We start from the raw sequence: 19,596 nt of genomic DNA, 5'->3' as shown, positions 1-19,596 counted from the left end.
CAGATTGGCTTGTACTTGACGGTCACAAGCACACCTCTGATTGGACGGTTAAGACGTCGCTGACGTCGCCGTAGCAACAGCACGGGGCACAGACATGCAGCGCAGATTTTGACATGTCGAAGTGTATTTTTAGTAAAACGTGAAAATTGTGCGTTTTGCGCTAAATGTTTGTCTTAAGTTCTGTGCGTCACTACTGCCGATTATTGTCAAGTCATTCAATAAGAGCTACTAGCCAATCCTAGAGCAAGAGGCGGGATTTGACGGGAAACAGGTAGGGAAATAAATATCGCCTCTAAATAACACTGCGAAACACATTTTGACGTTTGGCTCTCTGTCGCCACCCAAAGGCCGATATGTGTAACTGCAGGCGTGGGCAGCGTTAGCGGGTGCCTCTATCCGGATACGTCTCTCCTGTAACACCAAATAGGGACAGAACCATGAGGGCCATTTTGTATTTGGCGGAAGATGAGTTATGTAACCTTGTAAAAGCAACAGAATATTCACCCACTTTAAATATGTTAATGTTTGCATAAATATGTACAGCCTACAATATGTACAGCCATATTTAGAAATATTGGCACCCTCCAAAGGAAATGGGTTATATTATTGTATTTTTTTATTACAGATTTAAATTGAGATTTTATTGTCATGCTACAGCTTACACAGGATTAAAAAGTATAAAAGGTGAGTGAAATGCTTATGTTACAGAGCTCCATCAACAAAATAGTCAGGAAAACACTTCTAGGAGAACAAGGCATAATTGTAGATTTGTGCAAAAAATGGAGAAGCATATATAATGAAGATTACTATACTTAGATTAGATTAAAATATCTATAATTATGACACACTAGTTACATTTCTTCTAACAAAAAAAGCACACTTTTTAAAACAGTGGTGTTTGTAGGCCTATACTGTATGCGGCAAACCTAGGTAGACCTGTAAAGAATATTTAGAAGAAGTGCAAGCAAACTGTCATCCTTGAAAAAAATATGTTTAACAATAATAATAATAATAATAATAATGGTCAGTATCCCTTATATAAAATCCAATTGTCATCCTTGGGGATCCCTTGTCATCCTTGGGGAAAAAGCAAAAGGCGCAAAGATCACAGTTTCACAAATGCACAGTTTGTTGGGGTTGTCATATTTCAAAATCAACTATTTGCCACCTTCATAATAAGCTTTGAAAAAAAGAAGAACAAGAAGAAGAAAAAAAACCCCACAAAGTGCATCTCCTGAGCTCCATCCAGAGTCATTGGAGCTACTACTGGAATTGTGTGTTGTGGTCAGATGTGAGCAAATTGATCAGTGTGTTGATGAAAACAAGGTGGCTGCAAAGAAGAAAAAGCAACTGGTACTTACTGTAAAATATGGTGGATTAGTGATGCTTTGCAGTTTGGTGGTCTTGTCATCATACATCATATGTATACAGGCCACAATCACACACTACATACAATTTAGAGATGCCAAGCAGCCATTGCATGGCTTTGGATTGGGGAGAAAACTGGAGTACCCAGAGGAAACCCCCAAAGCACAGGGAGAATATGGAAGTAATCAGCACACGCATGGCGGAGACAGGAATTGAACCCCCAACACCAGAAGTGCGAGGCAAACATGATAACCACTAAACCACGTGCCCCCCGGTACCAGGATATTTTAGGCCAAAACCTGGTTGCCTCTGTCAGGAGGTTAATAACTGGCCATAGGTAGATTTTATTACTAGGTATGTCAACAAATATATAAACATCCTAAGTAACTTACAATGTGTTCTGGATGGAGGAGGATCCAAGATTCACCACAATTACTGAAACAACACTGACCTGTTTAGACATTACAGGAAGAGGCTTCTGAGGTTTCTAATATATATATATATATATATATATATATATATATATATATATATATATATATATATATATATATATATATATATATATATATATTATTTCTGAGTGTGCTTGGAGCATGCCAATAAATCCACCACCCAGGAGACACAATTCATCATCACTAATGTACAATTCAGCAACTGATAACATAATTATTATACTTTCACTGCACTGTCATATCACAACATATCTCCTTCAGATTGTAGATTTAGATCAAGGTGCTAAAGTTGACAAAATTGTACGTAATTTGGGGAAATTACAAAGATCCTAATAACCTGAATTACTGTCTACAATATAAAATCACACAATCTCCTTGGCCAAACCATTTTCATTTCAGCCTGAACCCATGTCCTTTTTAATGAAGTGTTTACTAACAACAAACTCTATTAAAGCACTGAAGACGCAGGGTTTAATCTCATCTGTAGCCATTAGGTCTTCATTTTCGGGTTGATGAGCAAGGACGTCCTCGTTCTGAAATTTCACGTTCAATACAAAGTCAACAACATTTCACCCCAATTAAGCTGATTAGGACGAGCCAGAATCGTGACGCTTGTTTTTGAGACATGGCTGCTTGCGTTACAGAGACAAGAACACTGTTTTCCCTGCACAATTCGATTTATCTGACGTTTTCTTCTCTTCATGGAACCAATTACACACTTCGTCATTAGTATCCTTAGTACATTATGGTGGTCAAGCAGGCAAGACTGTAGGACGATTCATCAGTTTATTTGAGCATTTCCAAATCCAAACATAAAGGTGAAATAAATACATCAAACACACACACACACACACACACACACACACACACACACACACACACACACACACACACACAAATATTAAGCATACACTAATGGTAGAAAAACTGAAACTGATGTAATGAGCATAAATTGTGTATAAATTTGAATATCTTATTGCTTAAAATGTTCACATGCTAGTTGTGGTTTGCCCTCAGAGTAATTCAAGTGCAAAAATTAAACAATTAAATGTAAAATCTGGCTCATCTTTAAACTCAGCTTTCATACATCACGCCTCATCCGGTCCTGTTCAGGCTGTTGCCCCCTGATGAACATGAATAAGAAAACTAATAATATAAGTCAGCTGACAATGTCCCTGATTATAGATACAAGATGTGAAGACATGTTAAAAATGCAGCCATCATCCCACAACACGGCGCAGGAAATTGACATGAAGGTGGAACAGGAAGTCAGCATAGGACGCGCCTCCGTTAGGACTCCTGTCCTCCACCAGGAGTCGCTGCACACACTCGTCACAACTGTCGCCTTCCTTCACCACCTTCAACTGAGCACAAACAGCAAACAGTAAACGTAGAGGTGTTAGAACAGTCCCATGAGCAGCTCACTAATCCAATATATTACAGCTCTAATTGCTGGTTTTATAATCCAACACACTCATCAGTTATACTAGTGTTTCTCATAAGAGTCTTCAGGGACCCGCAGATCATTGGGAGATCGCAAGTTCAAATCCTGACCATGCCACAGGCAGCCACGGCCAGGAGTAAAGTAAGCCACTGTCAATCACAGTGATACTACACAATCATGTGTGTCTATGCACTCATGTATGCAGAAGAGCGTAAACGGCCCTTTTCTCCTTGTGGGATCCACTGCCATGTGATACAGCATAAGCAGCAGTTCGAAAAGATGCAATTAGTCGGCTTGATGCGTCTTGGAGGAAGTGTATGTTTGCCACACCCTTCCTGGTTGGTAGCTATGTGATAGCTAGGAGGTCACTAGTGGGTAGCAAGACCGAAGTGGGGAGAAAACGGGACAAAAGGAATATTCAGAGCTCCTGACTGGTTTGAGACAAAAATGCAAATACTAATTAGAGAAATATAACTGTTTCTTTTAAAGCTGTAAATATCTTTGATGCTCAAAACACTACTAAAATGGCCTAAACACAACTCAAAACTTTACAAAAGAATGCAATGCCACACAAATATGCATAAATACGCAATTTAATAATGGCCCCAAACCACATCTCTCTTCACCTACTACCCTGGTTACGCTATGCTATAACCCGAGATGTATGACACGATTATGTAAAGGCACATGGCCACCTCCAACTATGTATGTATTAACCTCAAATCCCACTCTGGATTCCAAATGTTTGGTGCTGTTATGTAGCTAGGGGCTCTAGTCATAAATCATAAATTTCATATTTTAGGCCAAAACCTGGTTGCCTCTGCCGGGAGGTTAAGAAATGGGCATAGATGGATTTTTTTTTTTTCCTCAACTAAGTAAACATGAAAGTAACATATGAAATGTTCTGCATGCAGAAGGATCTAAGATCATCTACATGTGTCTCTGGCCTTGTTATACATTACAGGAAGACCTTCAGAGGCTTCACCAAATATTAATTGTGAGGTTGCGAATTATTTTCAAGGTTTTTCCCTAGAAAAAAATGACTGTTGTGTTCAAATAAGTCACCACAAACGTGTTTACTATTAAACTATCAATGTGAGTTTCAATCCAGTATTATAATTCAGATTTTTGAGGACAGGGCTACTCTGTGGCTGCCTTCAGGACACTAGTGAACTAGTTTTAGGTCTAATGCATGTCAGTTTCACAGATGTATGATTAATGAGCCGGATCAACGAGCAGACACACCTTAAGAGTCACAGCTGCATAGGATTGTAAAGTGCTGATGAGTTTCTGAAGACTGACAGAGAGAGGATTATCCAGCACAGGAGGTTTTATCTGCAGAACAAAGACATGAACGTGAATGTGCCGGACCACAACACGATACTCTGGGAGTCTTTAGCTGCAGGTCTGTTTTACCTCCCCGGATGTCAGTGATAAGAAGGCGGTTGTGTTGAACAGTTGTGTTAAGGCCTGAGGGGAAACCTGGCTGCCCACCCAGAGAATCAGAGTCAGCGGGGAATAGAGCAGGTACAGACCATCAGACTGCAGGCTAGAGGCAGAGCAGCGCAACGCCACATCCTTATAGGGCATAGAGTCTCCCACAGTATTCTCTAGCTGGAAAACAGCAGTGAAAGTCTCCATAACATAACTCCGAGACAGATCATTCAGGGGTTTTTGTGCATATCTTAGCAACATCAAGATTAAAAAATTTCAAGCATGTGTCTCAATTTGACCAGTCAAATCGTACACTGTATGTGTTCCATGTCTGTACAATTGCAGCCTTGAGAATCATTGAGTGTGACAAATAGGAGGCAGACACACAGCCAGTCATTCAATGCATCAGCCAATCAATCCATCACTCATATTATATGGTCTTTTTTTAAGAATTTATATATATTTATATATGTATGTGTGTGTGTATCTTGGATATGGATATAAATCATGCAGATCTTGAGTAATAGAAGAAGAGGAAGCCTTTGTTTTGTCACATATACCATACAGCACAATGAAATTGTTTTCTTCGCATATCCCAGCTTTTAGAAAGCTGGGGTCAAAGCGCAGGGTCAGCCGTGATACAGCAGCCCTGGAGCAGGATAGGACGGCCTACAAGAACGAACAGCAAACACACCAGGGATGTAACCGAATACGAATATGTTATTCAGAATGAACAGATGTGTTCTAAACAGAGACAAATACAGATACGAATAGAAGGAGCACTATTCATTTCATTTATTTATTTATTTTTAGAAAGCCTAGAAAACAGGGTTGAGGGCCTTGCTCAGGGGCCCAACAGTGGCAGTTTGGGGATACTGGTGCTTGAACCCCTGACCTTGGTGCAGGCAAACAACATGCAATGCAGAAATGAATATTTTCAAGCTGCAGTTTTAAAAATCATGGGTTTAATCTGCTAAATGCAAAACATTATTGAGTAGGCGAATAAATAAATAATTGATCTCGTTCTCTATTAGATTAGGGAAATGCATCTTGATAGTACTTGGAAATATCACTATTTGGGGGGGAAGCGTAATATTTAAGTTGGCAGATGGAAAAAAAAATAATGGACAGCTTGTATTAATCTGTAAGTGGCCAATGCAGCATGTGTTTGATGGCACAAGTAGTTACTTAATTGGTTGATGCAGAAAATGATTGACAGACCTGCTCCACTCATGTTCTTGCCCATAATCATTTCTGAGCTGCAGCGTTCCCCTATTCTTTGTTTCGTGTGATGCTCCCTGACAAGAAATTTGCAACAAGAATCAGAGCAACTAGTGCTGCCACAACAATGCGAATCAATGCGAATCTCTCAAATCATGAGTCACATAAACAGTGTCATGTGATTCCATTAAAGACTTATGAGAGAGAGAGAGAGAAAACAATATCGCTGTGCCGATTAACCATGATGGAACATTTTGTTCCCAAAACCTCACCAGAGGCAGGACGAGTGGGTACAGCTGAGCGACAGTGCTGCGCGTATCCATGGAGACGGTGACACTGCGCAGCTGCAGGCGCTGATGAACGGAACTGCGCAGACCCGGGAGGAGAACCTCACTCTTCCTCAGACTGTTAATGTAGACGGGGAGAGTCTTCAGAAACTGAGGCATCACCAGCTGAGGGATGAGAAGTGAAAGATGCAGTCAGACTAGATACGAGATACCTAGTTCTGTGTATTAAAATAGTAGTACTTGGGTTAATTATTAATTAAGAACGTAATAATGAATAATAATTAACAATTGACTTAGGAATTGTAATAAATAATGCTTAATGATATTAATTAATTAGTATTTTAGTGATTAAAGAAAGTTATATTTGAGCATCTGACAATTTACACATCTGTAAACGGCGTGTGTGTGTGTGTGTGTGTGTGTGTAGGTGTTTTTTTCTCCTCCTTGGCTGACCTGTCCAGGAGAGACAGAAGTAGTGCAGCAGTGTTTCCTGTAGCAAGCTAAAGCTTCTGTGATCTCAATCTGCAGCTCCTCACGAAGACACTGCAGAGGTGTGTTCAACACAGAGCAATACACTAATACACACACATACACACATATACACACACACACACACACACACACACACATATAATATAAGGTTTTAGGTAAGCTTAAAATATCTTCTTACATTTTAATTATAGCAGTGTGACGTTTTATATGTATTTACCTTACAGGGCTGTGAAAAAGTATTTGCCCCATCCTGATTCCTTCTGTTTTTGTGTATATCTCATAATAAATTGTTTCAGAAATTAAAACAAACTCTAAGATAAAACAACAGCAACCTGAGTAAACACAAAATACCGTTTTTAAATGATAGTTTTTTATTGAAGCAAAAATGTTCTATCCAATACTAACTGGGTTTGTGTGAAAATGTATTTGCCCCCGTAGTTACTAATTCCACAAATCTATGAAACTGCATTCATAATGGGGTTCAGCTGGACTAGACGCAACCAGGCCTGATTACTGCAAACCCTGTTCAATCAAATCAACACTTAAATAGAACTTTTTCAACAGAATGAAGTTGGTTAAAAGGTCTTATCCAGTAACACACTATGTCAAAGCTGAAAGAAATGATGAGGAAGAAGGTGATTGAAATACATCAGTCTGGGAAGGGTTACAAAGCTATTTCAAAGGCTCTGGGACTCCAAAGAACCACAGTGAGTCTCATTATCTCCAAATAGAAAAACTCAGCACAGTAGTGAACCTTCCCCCGAAGTGGTCGACCTTCCAATATTCCTCCAAGAGCACAGCAACGACTCATCCAGGAAGTCAAAAAAGAGCCAAGGACAACATCAAAGGACCTACAGAACTCTCTTTCATCAGTATAGGTCAGTATTCATGACTCCACTATGAGAAAGACACTGGGCAAAAATGACATCCATGGAAGAGTGGTGATGTGAAAACCACTGCTAACTCGTCTGAATTTTGCCAAAACACATCTTGATGATCCTCAAAACGTTTGGGAGAATGTTCTGTAGACTGATGAGTTGAAAGTGGAACTGTTTGGAAAACAGTGGTCCCGTTACATCTGGCGTAAACCAAACCTACGGTCAAGCATGGTGGTGGAATTGTGATGTGTGGGGATGCTTTGCTTCTTCAGGGCCTGGGCAACTTACAACAATTGAGGGAAACATGAACTTCAGTCTGTAAGTTGAAACTCAAGCACAACTGGACGCAGCAAGACAATGATCCAAAGCATAGGAGTAAGTCCTAGTCCTAGAAGTATGTGGAGGACTGATCTCCAGTTACGGGAAGTGTTTGGTTGCAGTTATTGCTGCTAAAGTTGGCAATTAGTTTTTTACATTGGTGATAGGTGTTGGATAACTTTTTTATTGCTTCAATAAAATAAATAAATAAATAACTGTATTGTGTGTTTCCTCAGGTTACCTTTGTTTTATGTTGTATTTTATATAAAGATCTAAAACTATTTAGTATGAGATATTCACAAAAACAGAAGAAATCAGGAAATATTTTTTCACAGCACTGTATATATTCTTAAAAAAAAACAAAAAACATTAATGACCACTAATTTACTAGTAAATATCACTACAAGGCAGGCGTATCTTGTATTGTTGCTACTATATTATTACACTTAGTGTGTAATTAGTTCATACTCTTCTTGCAGTAGAAAGTCAGCAGCGTCTCGGCCTGGCTGGTCCGGAATGTGTCCATCAGGCTCTGAGAGCAGGCCAGAGTGACACTGTGTACCCGCGTCCTCCTCTCTCCTCTGGATCCACTGTAGGATAGGACGGCCTACAAGAACACACAGCAAACACACCAGGGATGTAACCAAATATGAATATGCTATTCAGAATGAACAGATGTGTGTGTTCTAAACAGAGACAAACACAGATACGAATAGATGGAGCACTATTCATTTCATTTATTTATTTAGTTTTTAGAAAGCTTGCAGAAAGGTTCGCAAAGCATCTGGTTTGAACGAGAGGTATGCATCAGGACTGGGCTGCTACAGGCGCAAACAAAAAAAATATTTGACAGGAAGAGGTATTTATTTTCATGCGCTCAGGAGATAAAGAAAGGCTATGTTCATGCGACGGTCCTTAATAACTGCCTGGTCCAGGTCACAGTGGTTTTGCTAGTTTGTTTATATTTAGGGAAATAAATCATACAAAATCCGTTGGGTCAGTACGAACGAAAATTGCGTGAGCAGTGAGACCTTATTATGTACTCAACTGATGTGGCTGAGGTTGAGAAACTGTGAGGGATAGAATACTGGGGTTTCTCCAGTGTTTCTGGGGGCACTGGATTCATATAAATAAATAAAAAACCTTCCAGCTGAGACCACGCCCCCAACGGATTTAAATCCGAATTCACACTGTATATTGATATGGATCTTTGGTGCACTAAACAGATACAGATAGTGGCACTGTGTTACATCCCTAATACACAGAATTCATTCTCCCTTCCTCAGCTGTCATGTCACTCCTGTTCTCACCTGTATGGCCACACCTCTTGTTTCATCAAGTGATTTGCTGTGAGTGAACTCAAATGCCAGGGCTGTGTGCCAATCAAGCGCTGCCATGGCAACACAGTGGGATTCGGGGCCAGCAAGGAAGGCGCCATAGCAACCAGACACTCGTAATTCTACAGAAATGTACACCCAAGTCACAAATCATCATCATCAATCCAAGTCATTAACTTTTCACCTCAACATTTCAGACCCATCTTTAAATCATATGGCATTAAATTTGAAGGACTGACGTTTGTGCCAGTGAAATATAATACAATGTAATATACAATACAATACAATAATTTAACTTTTTTTGCTGTAATTTATAACAGGCATTATGCTTTCTTGAAAGCATGGCTAGTTATGTTACCTTTGCTAACAAAAACTCGAAGCTGAGCTCGGTAGGCCATGTCGGTGTCCACGCTCCTCCACAGATCTCCACGGAAACGCTCTCTCTCCAGCTCAGACTAGAGACAATCACAGCAAGGATACACTTACAACAATCTAGAAAATATGCATGTACTTTATTTGTGATCCCAAAAGATCCCAGTGACACTCATTTTCCTTTATCTATTTTCCATACGATTATCCTACAGAGGGTCACGGCGGAGCTTGGAGCCAATCCCAGGGAACGTCGAGACAGGGTTTCCAACCCATCGCAGGGCACAATCTCACACACACATTCACACACTATGGACAATTTGCAAATGCCAATCAGCCTACAACGCACGTCTTTGGACTGAGGAAGGAAACCGGAGTACCCAGAGGAAACCTCCGAAGTTCAGGGAGAACATGCAAACGCCGTGCACACAGGGTGAAGGCGGGATTCAAATTTCTAACCCAGGAGGTGCAAGGCAAACATGCTAACCACTTAGCCACTGTGCCCCCTATCATTCCTTTGTCCATCCATCCATCCATCCACCTTCTACCGCTTACTCCTTTTCAGGGTCACGGGGAACCTGGAGCCTATCCCAGGGAGCATTGGGCACAAGGCGGGGTACACCCTGGAAGGGATGCCAGTCCATCACAGGGCACAATCACATACACACTCACACACCCATTCATACACTACGGACACTTTGGACATGCCAATCAGCCTACCATGCATGTCTTTGGACTGCGGGAGGAAACCGGAGTACCCAGAGGAAACCCCCGCAACACGGGGAGAACATACAAACTCCGCACACACATGGCCCTGGAGGAACTCGAACCCCGGACCCTGGAGGTGTGAGGCGAACGTGCTAACCACTAAGCCACCATGCGCCCCATCATTCCTTTGTATTAAAATATAAATATTTTGCACAATAATACAGCTTATACCACAAAACATATGAATGCTTGACTCTAATTGGCCAGAAGGTGTTGATTAATTTTACATAATAGCATGGCTTTGACAGTAGTGTTGGCTGTAAGGTTTATATTTATGCACTCTTTCTAATGTGTTATCTTTTTCTATAGTAAAAGCTAATTCACAGGGACTTGTATGGTGGACACTCCCAAAAATCAAGACTAAAAAAACAATTTGTTGTTATTTAACACAGAAAAATGTATAATAGTTAGCATATTGGCTGGTGAGAGAACAACTGTTTATATCTGTTATAACATACCTGACTTTAATTCACAGATGCTCCACAGTATTAAACGTGATTATGAACTGATACAAAGTATGGCCAACAAACTGCTGTTCTCCAAGAAGAATAAAACACTTTAGGACGTGCTGTTATAGGAAAATAATCACATTCCGCTGTCGATTATTTAACAGCACTTCAGATTTGTTTTAATTTTTCACATATGGTATATTCATCATCACACTGCATTAAAAGAACCCTAACCTGACTGCTTTAAATGCATCTTTCATACACTGGGACATCGTTACTGTATAAACTTGTTGGTAAGCATTCGACATTTCTTTGTGTTTTAATTCAAGCAGAGTATCTGTTACTGCAGATAAAATCAGGTGACGTAAGTACCCAGAAAGAAAATTGCTGACGATACCATTCAAGTCAGCAGATCGTGTTTTTTTTGGGGTTTTTTTTAAATACTAAACGCTAGCCAGTGTGTAGTACCTGTAGGCTGTTGTAGCAGATAAGCTTTCCCCCTGTGAGAAAAGGGATATGCCCAGGCCAAGCCCCACCCACATCCGGCTGTGAAAACACAAAAAGCTGGACGCTGCATCCTTGACTGACACATGCCTTAGCCAGTGATGCAGAAGAGTCCGGTGCCTGGAAGATTGACTAAAACAAAGAGTACAGATAAATAAAGACAGACCTGACTACACAGGGGGAAAAAAACAGTTCAATTCACGTAGATGTTATTGCATTCATGTTTATATTTCACCTTTGGTTTGCTGGAGGAAAAGAAGCCCAAGGAGCTTTGCTTCTCGGAGCTCTCAGTAAGAGGTGAAGAGTGGAAGACCAACAGCTTCCCAGGACAATCTGCAGCCTGTTGAAAAAATAAATAAATAAATAAAAAGTCAGTGATGCTGCAGCTAATATGTGCCTGTTAGTCTCAGTACAGGAGGCATGGCCTATATGCCTGTCAGTCTCAGTAAAGGTGTGGCATGCATTTGTGCCTGTCAGTCTCAGTACAGGAGGCGTGGCCTGTATGCCTGTCAGTCTCAGTAAAGGTGTGGCATGCATTTGTGCCTGTCAGTCTCAGTAATGGAGACGTGGCCTGTGTGTCTCTCAGTCACAGTACAGGAAATGTTAAACATTAACAATGAGGTAGGTATTTTCTACCTGTAGGATCTTGAGTCCGGCTTGAACAGGATGATCCTGCGAGCCTGAACTCTCCTGCATCTCAACATCAAACAGCGGAATTTGTTGTAGAATGCTGCACATAAATAAATCATATTCAAATCCTTTGCACATCCTGTGTAAACAGTTCTAAAAACTAAAATCATAGTTTCACTAACTTGATACGACGTGCATCAATACCTCTCTACAGTGTGTCTGCAGTCTTTGAGTGGTACCAGAAGCCCCTCCTGCACAGGAAGCTCCAGCTCGTCGGCGTCTGTCAGGACCATCATGTGGGGGCGGGACAACGTCGGACTGAGATCGTAGAGGTGGATCCTACTGTCGTAAGTAATCAGACCAACTCGCAGATCTGATCGGGCACCATCATCTCCCCTGAAAGAAGATAATGAGAGTCACAAAGCACAGCAGAGGTCACAGTGTACACGCTTTTTGTGTGAGCTTTTGTGTGAGAATGTCGTACTCATCTAAAGACAGTAGTAGGTTACAAAGCTGCTGACAAATGAAGTCCAGTTGTCCGGATCTTATTGCAACGGCAGTGACGTCAATTGCCAGGAGCAACACAACAGGCTCTCCCTTCACACAAAATGCAATATACAGAGAATATGATAAGGGAGAAGAAAAATTTCTCACTCTCTCTCACACACACACCCCAAACACCCAAATATATAACGTAACAATAAATAAAATAAAACCTAATATTGTGTCCAAACTTGACAGACATTAGGGCTGAACTTTCAGTATTTGAATAATATTCAAATTTTCATAATATTGGTATTCAAGGACAAAAAAACCCCACATCTGAATGATTTAAGATCCCACATTCTACATTTAGGTGCCCAAAATAAGTATGCATTTACTACATATACATGCATGTGTGTCATACTTTCCTTTCACTTAAAAAATAAAATAAAATAGAAATGACATGGAAGTTCTTAATTTTCAGCAGGCACTTATTAATTAAAATGATTTTTTTTGTGGCAGAATCTTATATATATTCTATGGACATACAATACACTGCAGTACAATGGCATTCAGTTATATCTTCCTATGTAGTCAACACATATAAATAAAAAAACATTTGGGATTTGGCCCAAGTAGTTGTTGGAAGGACACAAAACAAGAAATTTAGCTATATATCAATAACAAAAAGGTACTGTACATTACTGTAGGTTAACAAATAAAAATGAATCCAGCACAATAACATTCATGATAAATTTTGCTACTACCTCCTTATAAAGTTTTCTTTTTCACTTTTCTTTTGATAAAGTCAGTATACAATTGTAGTCAAATTAATCCATCCATCCATCCCTCTTATCCTACACAGGGTCGTGGGGGAGCTTGGAGCCTATCCAAGGGAACTCAGGGCACGAGGCAGGGGACACCCTGGATCACACAATCACACACACATTTACGCACCACGGATAATTTGGAAATGCCAATCACACGTCTTTGGACCTGGGGAGGAAATCAGAATACCCGGAGTAAACCTGTGAAGCACTGGGATAACATGAAAAACCATGTACACAGGGCAGAGGTGAGATTCAAACACCCAACCCCGGGGATGTGAGGCAAACGTGCTAACCACTAAGCCACCTTGGCCCCCTAGGCAATTTAATATTCAGATATATCTGAATACTACTTGTTTTAAGTAAATTAAAATTTGAATGCAATTTTAAAGAAACCGGACAACCTTATAGACCAAAGAGATCCTATTTATAATCCTGTTTACCTTTTGTGTTTCCAGGATCTCATATGAACCCAGACTGAGCTCTGGCCTCTTGTCCCGGTCGACTCGTTGCCCCTTGTTTGTAGGCTGATATGACTGCCATGGCACTGAGAGAGCAAGAAAGGGAGATAATGGTGCCAATACTTTCTTTCTTAGCTAAAATGTAATCATGTGGTGGTTGGGGGGTGGGGTGGGGGGGGGGGGGTGAGAAGAAATGTAAGAAATTAAAGTCTGATTAATTCTTACCTTCTGTGAGTTTGCCACAGAACGGACAGAAGAAGCGTTGCCCACAGTCCTGCCAGCTCATAGCAGGACTCATGAAGGCACCACACTTGCTGCAGCCCTTAACACACTCCCCTGCATTACAAACTGGCACTGGTCTCTGTGCAAAAAAAACAAAACAAAAAAAGTACACCCACACAATAAGTATGGCACTACTAATTTCTGTAAATAATGCACAATGTTAGTTCTAAATCATTAAAGCCTAGGTGACAGGAACTCAACATTCTCACTCATTTACATAATTGTACACTGTACAAACCATACAAACATAACAGTGAGTGAAAGGTACTATGGCAATGTTCAGATAGCTTGAATCCAATTTTCTGGTATATCCGATTTGAGTGGGAAAGATTTTCTGCAGACATAAAATCTGACTTTTCCAAATTCAAGGTAATACAATTCAGAATAGAATGGTGCGAAAAACAAAAAACATCCTGTGTACGAAGGGGCTGCAGGCTGAAATGCTTTGTTAATGAGAGAGATCAGATGGAGAATGACCAGAGTGGTCTGAGCTGACAGGAAGTCTATAGTAACTCAAATAAGCACTCTTTACAACCGTGGTGAACAGAAAAGCATCTCAGAACACACAACACATCAAACTTGGAGGTGGATGAGATACAACAGTACAAGACCACATTGGATTTCACTCCCGTCTGCCTAGAACAGGAATCTGAGGCTAGCGTGGGCACAGACTCACCCAAACTGACTGCTGTGTGTAAAAATCCCAGGAGATCAGCAGTTTCTGAAATACTTAAACCAGCCCATCTGGCACCAACACCAACTGACACGATCCCGGTCACAGAGATCACATTCTTCCCCCCATTCTGATGTTTGAAGTGAAAATGAACTGAAGCTCTTGAACTGTATCTGCATGATTTCATGCATTGTGCTGCTGCCACATGATTGGCTGCTTGGATAACTGTATGATTGAGCAAGTGTTCCTTTTAACATGAACAGTGCGTGTATATCTAAACCTTAAAAGCGCACACATACCTCTTCATTCTCAGGTCTGGCCAGGGGGCAAAAAATGGCCGCCAGTGGCAGGTGGCTCTGCTGTGCAGACTGGGCCTCAACAGGAAAGCTGTAGGACGTGCAGCGGATAAATCGAGCAGTTGCGTTACCTACGTACACGGAACAGATTGGAAAATCAGTCAAAAACTCTACATACTGTATACGAGTCAAACTACATAATATCACTGTGACATCATACTATTATGCATATTAATGGTTTCTGTCAAATGGTCTTATATTTGAACCATATATATTCTTGTGTTCAGGATTGACGTGCGGATGTGTGCAGTTGTGTGGTACCTCTGTCCTCCAGAGTGCAGGACGTGCTGGAGAGGGGGGGGACAGAGGACTGGGGTTCAGATGCAAATATTTTCCCTTCCCACTGAACCCTGTCCTCACTCATTACCTGCACCTACAGTGAGAGAGACGAACCACAATGGTGTTATAATTCAATCTAGTGCTGCGCTCCATTACAATTCAGTGCAATATAGCTCAACAGTATTAACCAGATGGAATTAGATCATTCATTTCTAGGCACTTACGACACTGGGTAGTAGCTGAGGGTCCAAACCATAACGGGAGTCTGGTTTAAGGCTGGATATAGGACTGGTCTGAGTGAACGACACAGATGTCACTGTTAAGAAGTTGGACTACTGCTCAAAGGCTCAAAACCTGCCACATTTGGCCTCTGAGTAAGTCCCTCAACTGCTCAGCTGTATAAATGAAATAAATGTAAGTCACTCTGGAAGGGTGTCTGAGAAATGTCGTAAATGTAAATAAATATTCAATCCTGACAGGAAGAAACAGCAGGGCTTAAATATAATATATACATTTTGGACTAATAATATAGTTGGTGACACTGCCACAGCCTCACTGCTCCACGATCCTGGTTTGATCCTGAAGTCAGGTTAATGTCTGTGTCCCATTCACATATTCTCTCTGTGTCCACGTGGGTTTTCTCCGGTTTCATCTGACCTCCCAAAAACATGCCTCTAGGTGTATTTGAGACTCTAAATTGTCCATAGGTGTGAATATATGTGCATTGTGCCCTTCGTTAGACAGGTGTCCCATTCAGAGTTCCCAGGATACACAATGACTTTGTCCAGGATAAAGTGGCCACTGAAGATGCATGAATAAATTAATAATAGAGATTTATAATAATATAGATTGAATGTAGTTATGAAGCAATATACATGGTTTTGTTAATTTTTTGCAAACTACTCTCCATAATCTTTGTTGTACCGTGTCCTGTGTATTTATTGTGCTGTGCAATTATGACTGGAATTGCCAGAATTAAATTTTACATCAAATACTATTTGGATACTATTAGAAAGGGAAAAATTCCACATTCACTCAATCATTTTCAGTTACCGCTTTATCCTGATCAGGGATGCAGTGGATCTGGAGCCTATCCCGGAAACACAGCCTGAATAGGACGCCAGTCCATCACAAAACTCCACATTCATTCAAACAGTAAATATTGTTTTAGCCACTTAACATACAGTGCTGTGTATTGAAGCAAAAAAAGTTATCCTACACCTATCGCCCATGTGAAAAACTAATTCCCCCTTAAACTTAAAATCTGGTTGTGCTACCTTTAGCAGCAATAACTGCAATCAGACTCTTCCAATAACTGGAGATCAGTCTTTCACAGCACGTGGTGGAATTTTGGCCCACTCTTCTTTGCAGAGCTGCTTCAGTTCATCCACACTGCAGGGTTTCCGAGCATGAACTGTCCGTTTAAGGTCCTGCCACAGCATCTAAATGTGGTCAGGACTTTGACTAGGCCACTCCAAAACTTTAATTTAGCTTTTTTGAAGCTATTCAGAGGTGGACTTACTCCAATGCGTTGGATCATTTACTTGCTGCATAATCCAGTTGCTCTTGAGCTTCAGCTTACAGACTGAAGACCGGACATTCTTCACGCCATCACACTTCCACCACCATGCTTGAATGTAGGTATGATGTTCTTTTTATGGAGCTCTGTGTTTGGTTTACGCCAGTTGTAACGAGATCCCCGTCTTTCAAACAGTTCTACTTTCGATTCATTAATCCGTAGAACATTCTCCCAAAAGGTTTGAGGATCATCAAGGTGTGATTTGGCAAAATTCAGACGAGCCTTAATGTTCTTCTGGGTTAGCAGTGGTTTTCACCTCGTCACTCTTCCATGGATGTCATTTTTGCCCAGTGTCTTTCTGATAGTGGAGTCATGAACAGTGACCTTTATTGATGCAAGAGAGGCCTGTAGGTCCTTTGATGTTGTCCTTGGCTCTTTTTTGACTTCCTGGATGAGTAATTGCTGTGCTCTTGGAGGAATTTTGGAAGGTCGACCACTTCTGGGAAGGTTCACTACTGTGCCAAGTTTTTCTATTTGGAGATAATGAGAATCACTGTGGTTCTTTGGAGTCCCAGAGCCTTTGAAATAGCTTTGTAACCCTTCCCAGACCAATGTATTTCAATCACCTTCTTCCTCATCACTTCTGGAATTTTCTTTCAATGTTGACATAGTGTGTTACTGGGTAAGACCTTTTAACCAACTTCATGCTGTTGAAAAAGTTCTATTTAAGTGTTGATTTGATTGAACAGGGTTGCAGTAATCAGGCCTGGTTGCGTCTAGTCCAGCTGAACCCCATTATGAATGCAGTTTCATAGATTTGAGGAATTAGTAACTACAGGGGTAAATACATTTTCACACAGGCCCAGTTGGTATTGGATAACTTTTTTGCTTCAATAAAAAATATTATCATTTAAAAATTGTATTTTGTGTTTACTCAGGTTGCCTATTGACTTATTTGTTTGACTGCTTGTTTGTTGCCCCATGATTCCCATAGAGGTACGACATTCTTGCATATAAATAGGATGGATGTGACAATAAAAACTACTTGATCTACTGTACTTGGCTCTCACCGGCTGTGGGTTGATTCCCTGTAGTGACGTCTGTGTTAGGCTTCTGGCATCAGGGACAGGTTTATACACACCTGTGTCCAGAACAGTGCACAAAAGGCCAACTTATTAACTGTATGATAGGAAAAGAAGACTAAAATGTTAACTTGTGAAATTCACTGGCACGCACCATTGCAGTGTGGCTGTAGGGGGGACCAGTATGCCATCACTGGCTGTGAACAGTCCGAGTCTGGCGTTGCTGTAGGACCCATAGCAGCCGGTCCGTTCTGAGGTGCACCGTTTGGATGTAGATGATAACCAGACGGAGGAGAAAGATTAGGAAATGCAGTAGGAGCGCAAGCTGGAGACGGGATTACATTCCAGCCCCAACCATTCCAGCCCTCCCATGTCTGCTGCTGGTGCCCGTAAGTGGGGTCAGAAGCAGGGAGCTCCATCCTCTTCAGACCCGTTTAAAGTGTCTTTATAGCAACATGAATGAGAACAATTCTGCAAAATAAAACCATCTGATTACTACAATGTTACCTGCAGGTTTGTGATGTGCTGACAGTCCGATCTGACCAGCTTGATGGTCCAGGATCATGAAAATGTAATCTAGGATTATGATCATCTGATCATGTAAAAGAAACTAGCAATTTATTCCAGTACTGATGCGTTACAAATACTCTTATGGTGGGGAAAAAAACCGTTGTAGGCTACATGACATATTAAGGAGTCACCTGGTTGGATGTTGCGCAATCAGCTGATTCTGTGTCGTAGGCTGATGGTACGTGCCGTCTGCGCCATTTGTGCTTCTATTATTATTTTTTAAGCAATCCTTGTTCTGTATTTTCACAAGAAGCGCTTTCTGGTCACGGTGTAGTGGCTGAAATCATTCACAAGCTTGGCGTGGTAACTAAACGAACGGCCATTTTCCGGTGTTCATTTGCAGATCTCCACTCCACGCCTATGCATAGAGAATAATGTAAGGGAGTCGATTCTTTTGAAGAACCGAACACGCGAATCGCCTTTCATATAGGCTCCAGGCTCTTCTGCGATCATGTGTAAGATGGATGGATGGAGAGCTGTAGTAATCATGCACCTGAGTTTTTATGCTTTTCTTCTGTAGGAATTTATAAAAAAAATAGCATAGAACTTCCAGTCACTTACTTCTATATTGAATATATACTTAAATACCTTCTTTATTGTTTGATAATAGACAAGGATTCAAATCATACTGTTTCTTGGATACCGCACTGAACACTGAATAAAAAGAATCACATCTCGCGTAATTCGATTCACTTTACCGGCTTGTTCAAATGAAACGATTCGATTCGATTCAGTAACGTATGTCGTCATTACGTACTGCACGTCACGTGCAGTTAGTACAAACCAAAGCGGTTATTAAAATGAAAGGGATTCATTTAAGATATTAAAACCTAAAAATCCGTTCAAGACTTTGAGTATGCTTTTAAAAGGAAAACACAAAATTTAATTACATAAATACAAATATTTAATCACATGTAATAAGGAGCCTTGCTGGGGAAAAAAACAACAAAATCTCAATCAAATTCAGAAATTCTAATAGTTTCAACTCCAAATACCATTACAAACTATCAGATAACCATTAAAACCATTACCGTTATTGGTCCTTAATAGTATCCACTAGACATACCATGTCACCAACAGAAGGCAACAAATTACCAGTAGACCCACAGG

At 40.7% G+C, this 19,596-nt stretch overlaps 1 protein-coding gene and 2 long non-coding RNA genes across 4 annotated transcripts in view; 2 read left to right on the top strand and 1 right to left on the bottom strand.

Annotated features, from left to right (window-relative positions):
* Positions 1 to 87: 87 nt before the first annotated feature.
* Positions 88 to 6,322, top strand: LOC128625545 (uncharacterized). Its single transcript, XR_008388967.1, has 3 exons — positions 88 to 271; positions 348 to 684; positions 6,198 to 6,322. It is a non-coding gene; the product is annotated as an uncharacterized LOC128625545 (long non-coding RNA).
* The window catches only part of si:dkey-13n15.2 (protein transport protein Sec24C), a 19,021-nt gene continuing 2,020 nt past the window's right edge, over positions 2,596 to 19,596 (bottom strand). Inside the window, exons 2-22 of one of the 2 annotated variants that reach the window (XM_053653935.1) lie at positions 18,618 to 18,844; positions 18,071 to 18,387; positions 17,905 to 17,975; positions 15,540 to 15,608; positions 15,298 to 15,409; positions 14,980 to 15,107; positions 13,951 to 14,086; positions 13,708 to 13,811; positions 12,439 to 12,551; positions 12,159 to 12,350; positions 11,961 to 12,054; positions 11,560 to 11,664; positions 11,289 to 11,456; positions 9,593 to 9,689; positions 9,208 to 9,356; positions 8,366 to 8,504; positions 6,663 to 6,784; positions 6,195 to 6,374; positions 4,684 to 4,881; positions 4,513 to 4,602; positions 2,596 to 3,187 (exon numbers count right to left, since the gene is read on the bottom strand). In XM_053653935.1, coding sequence (XP_053509910.1) covers positions 3,044 to 3,187; positions 4,513 to 4,602; positions 4,684 to 4,881; positions 6,195 to 6,374; positions 6,663 to 6,784; positions 8,366 to 8,504; positions 9,208 to 9,356; positions 9,593 to 9,689; positions 11,289 to 11,456; positions 11,560 to 11,664; positions 11,961 to 12,054; positions 12,159 to 12,350; positions 12,439 to 12,551; positions 13,708 to 13,811; positions 13,951 to 14,086; positions 14,980 to 15,107; positions 15,298 to 15,409; positions 15,540 to 15,608; positions 17,905 to 17,975; positions 18,071 to 18,335 — 2,676 coding nt within the window. In that variant the 5' untranslated portion in view covers positions 18,336 to 18,387; positions 18,618 to 18,844 and the 3' untranslated portion in view covers positions 2,596 to 3,043. The remainder of the gene's footprint in view (positions 3,188 to 4,512; positions 4,603 to 4,683; positions 4,882 to 6,194; positions 6,375 to 6,662; positions 6,785 to 8,365; positions 8,505 to 9,207; positions 9,357 to 9,592; positions 9,690 to 11,288; positions 11,457 to 11,559; positions 11,665 to 11,960; positions 12,055 to 12,158; positions 12,351 to 12,438; positions 12,552 to 13,707; positions 13,812 to 13,950; positions 14,087 to 14,979; positions 15,108 to 15,297; positions 15,410 to 15,539; positions 15,609 to 17,904; positions 17,976 to 18,070; positions 18,388 to 18,617; positions 18,845 to 19,596) is intronic. The other variant, XM_053653936.1, reaches the window with a different exon arrangement.
* On the top strand, positions 6,633 to 9,302 carry LOC128625546 (uncharacterized). The gene is made up of 3 exons (XR_008388968.1): positions 6,633 to 6,760; positions 8,377 to 8,756; positions 9,184 to 9,302. It is a non-coding gene; the product is annotated as an uncharacterized LOC128625546 (long non-coding RNA).

The sequence above is a fragment of the Ictalurus furcatus genome, chromosome 22, assembly GCF_023375685.1.
Source record: "Ictalurus furcatus strain D&B chromosome 22, Billie_1.0, whole genome shotgun sequence".
Classification (NCBI taxonomy): Eukaryota; Metazoa; Chordata; class Actinopteri; order Siluriformes; family Ictaluridae; genus Ictalurus; species Ictalurus furcatus.
This window is presented reverse-complemented; position numbering and strand designations above follow the sequence as displayed.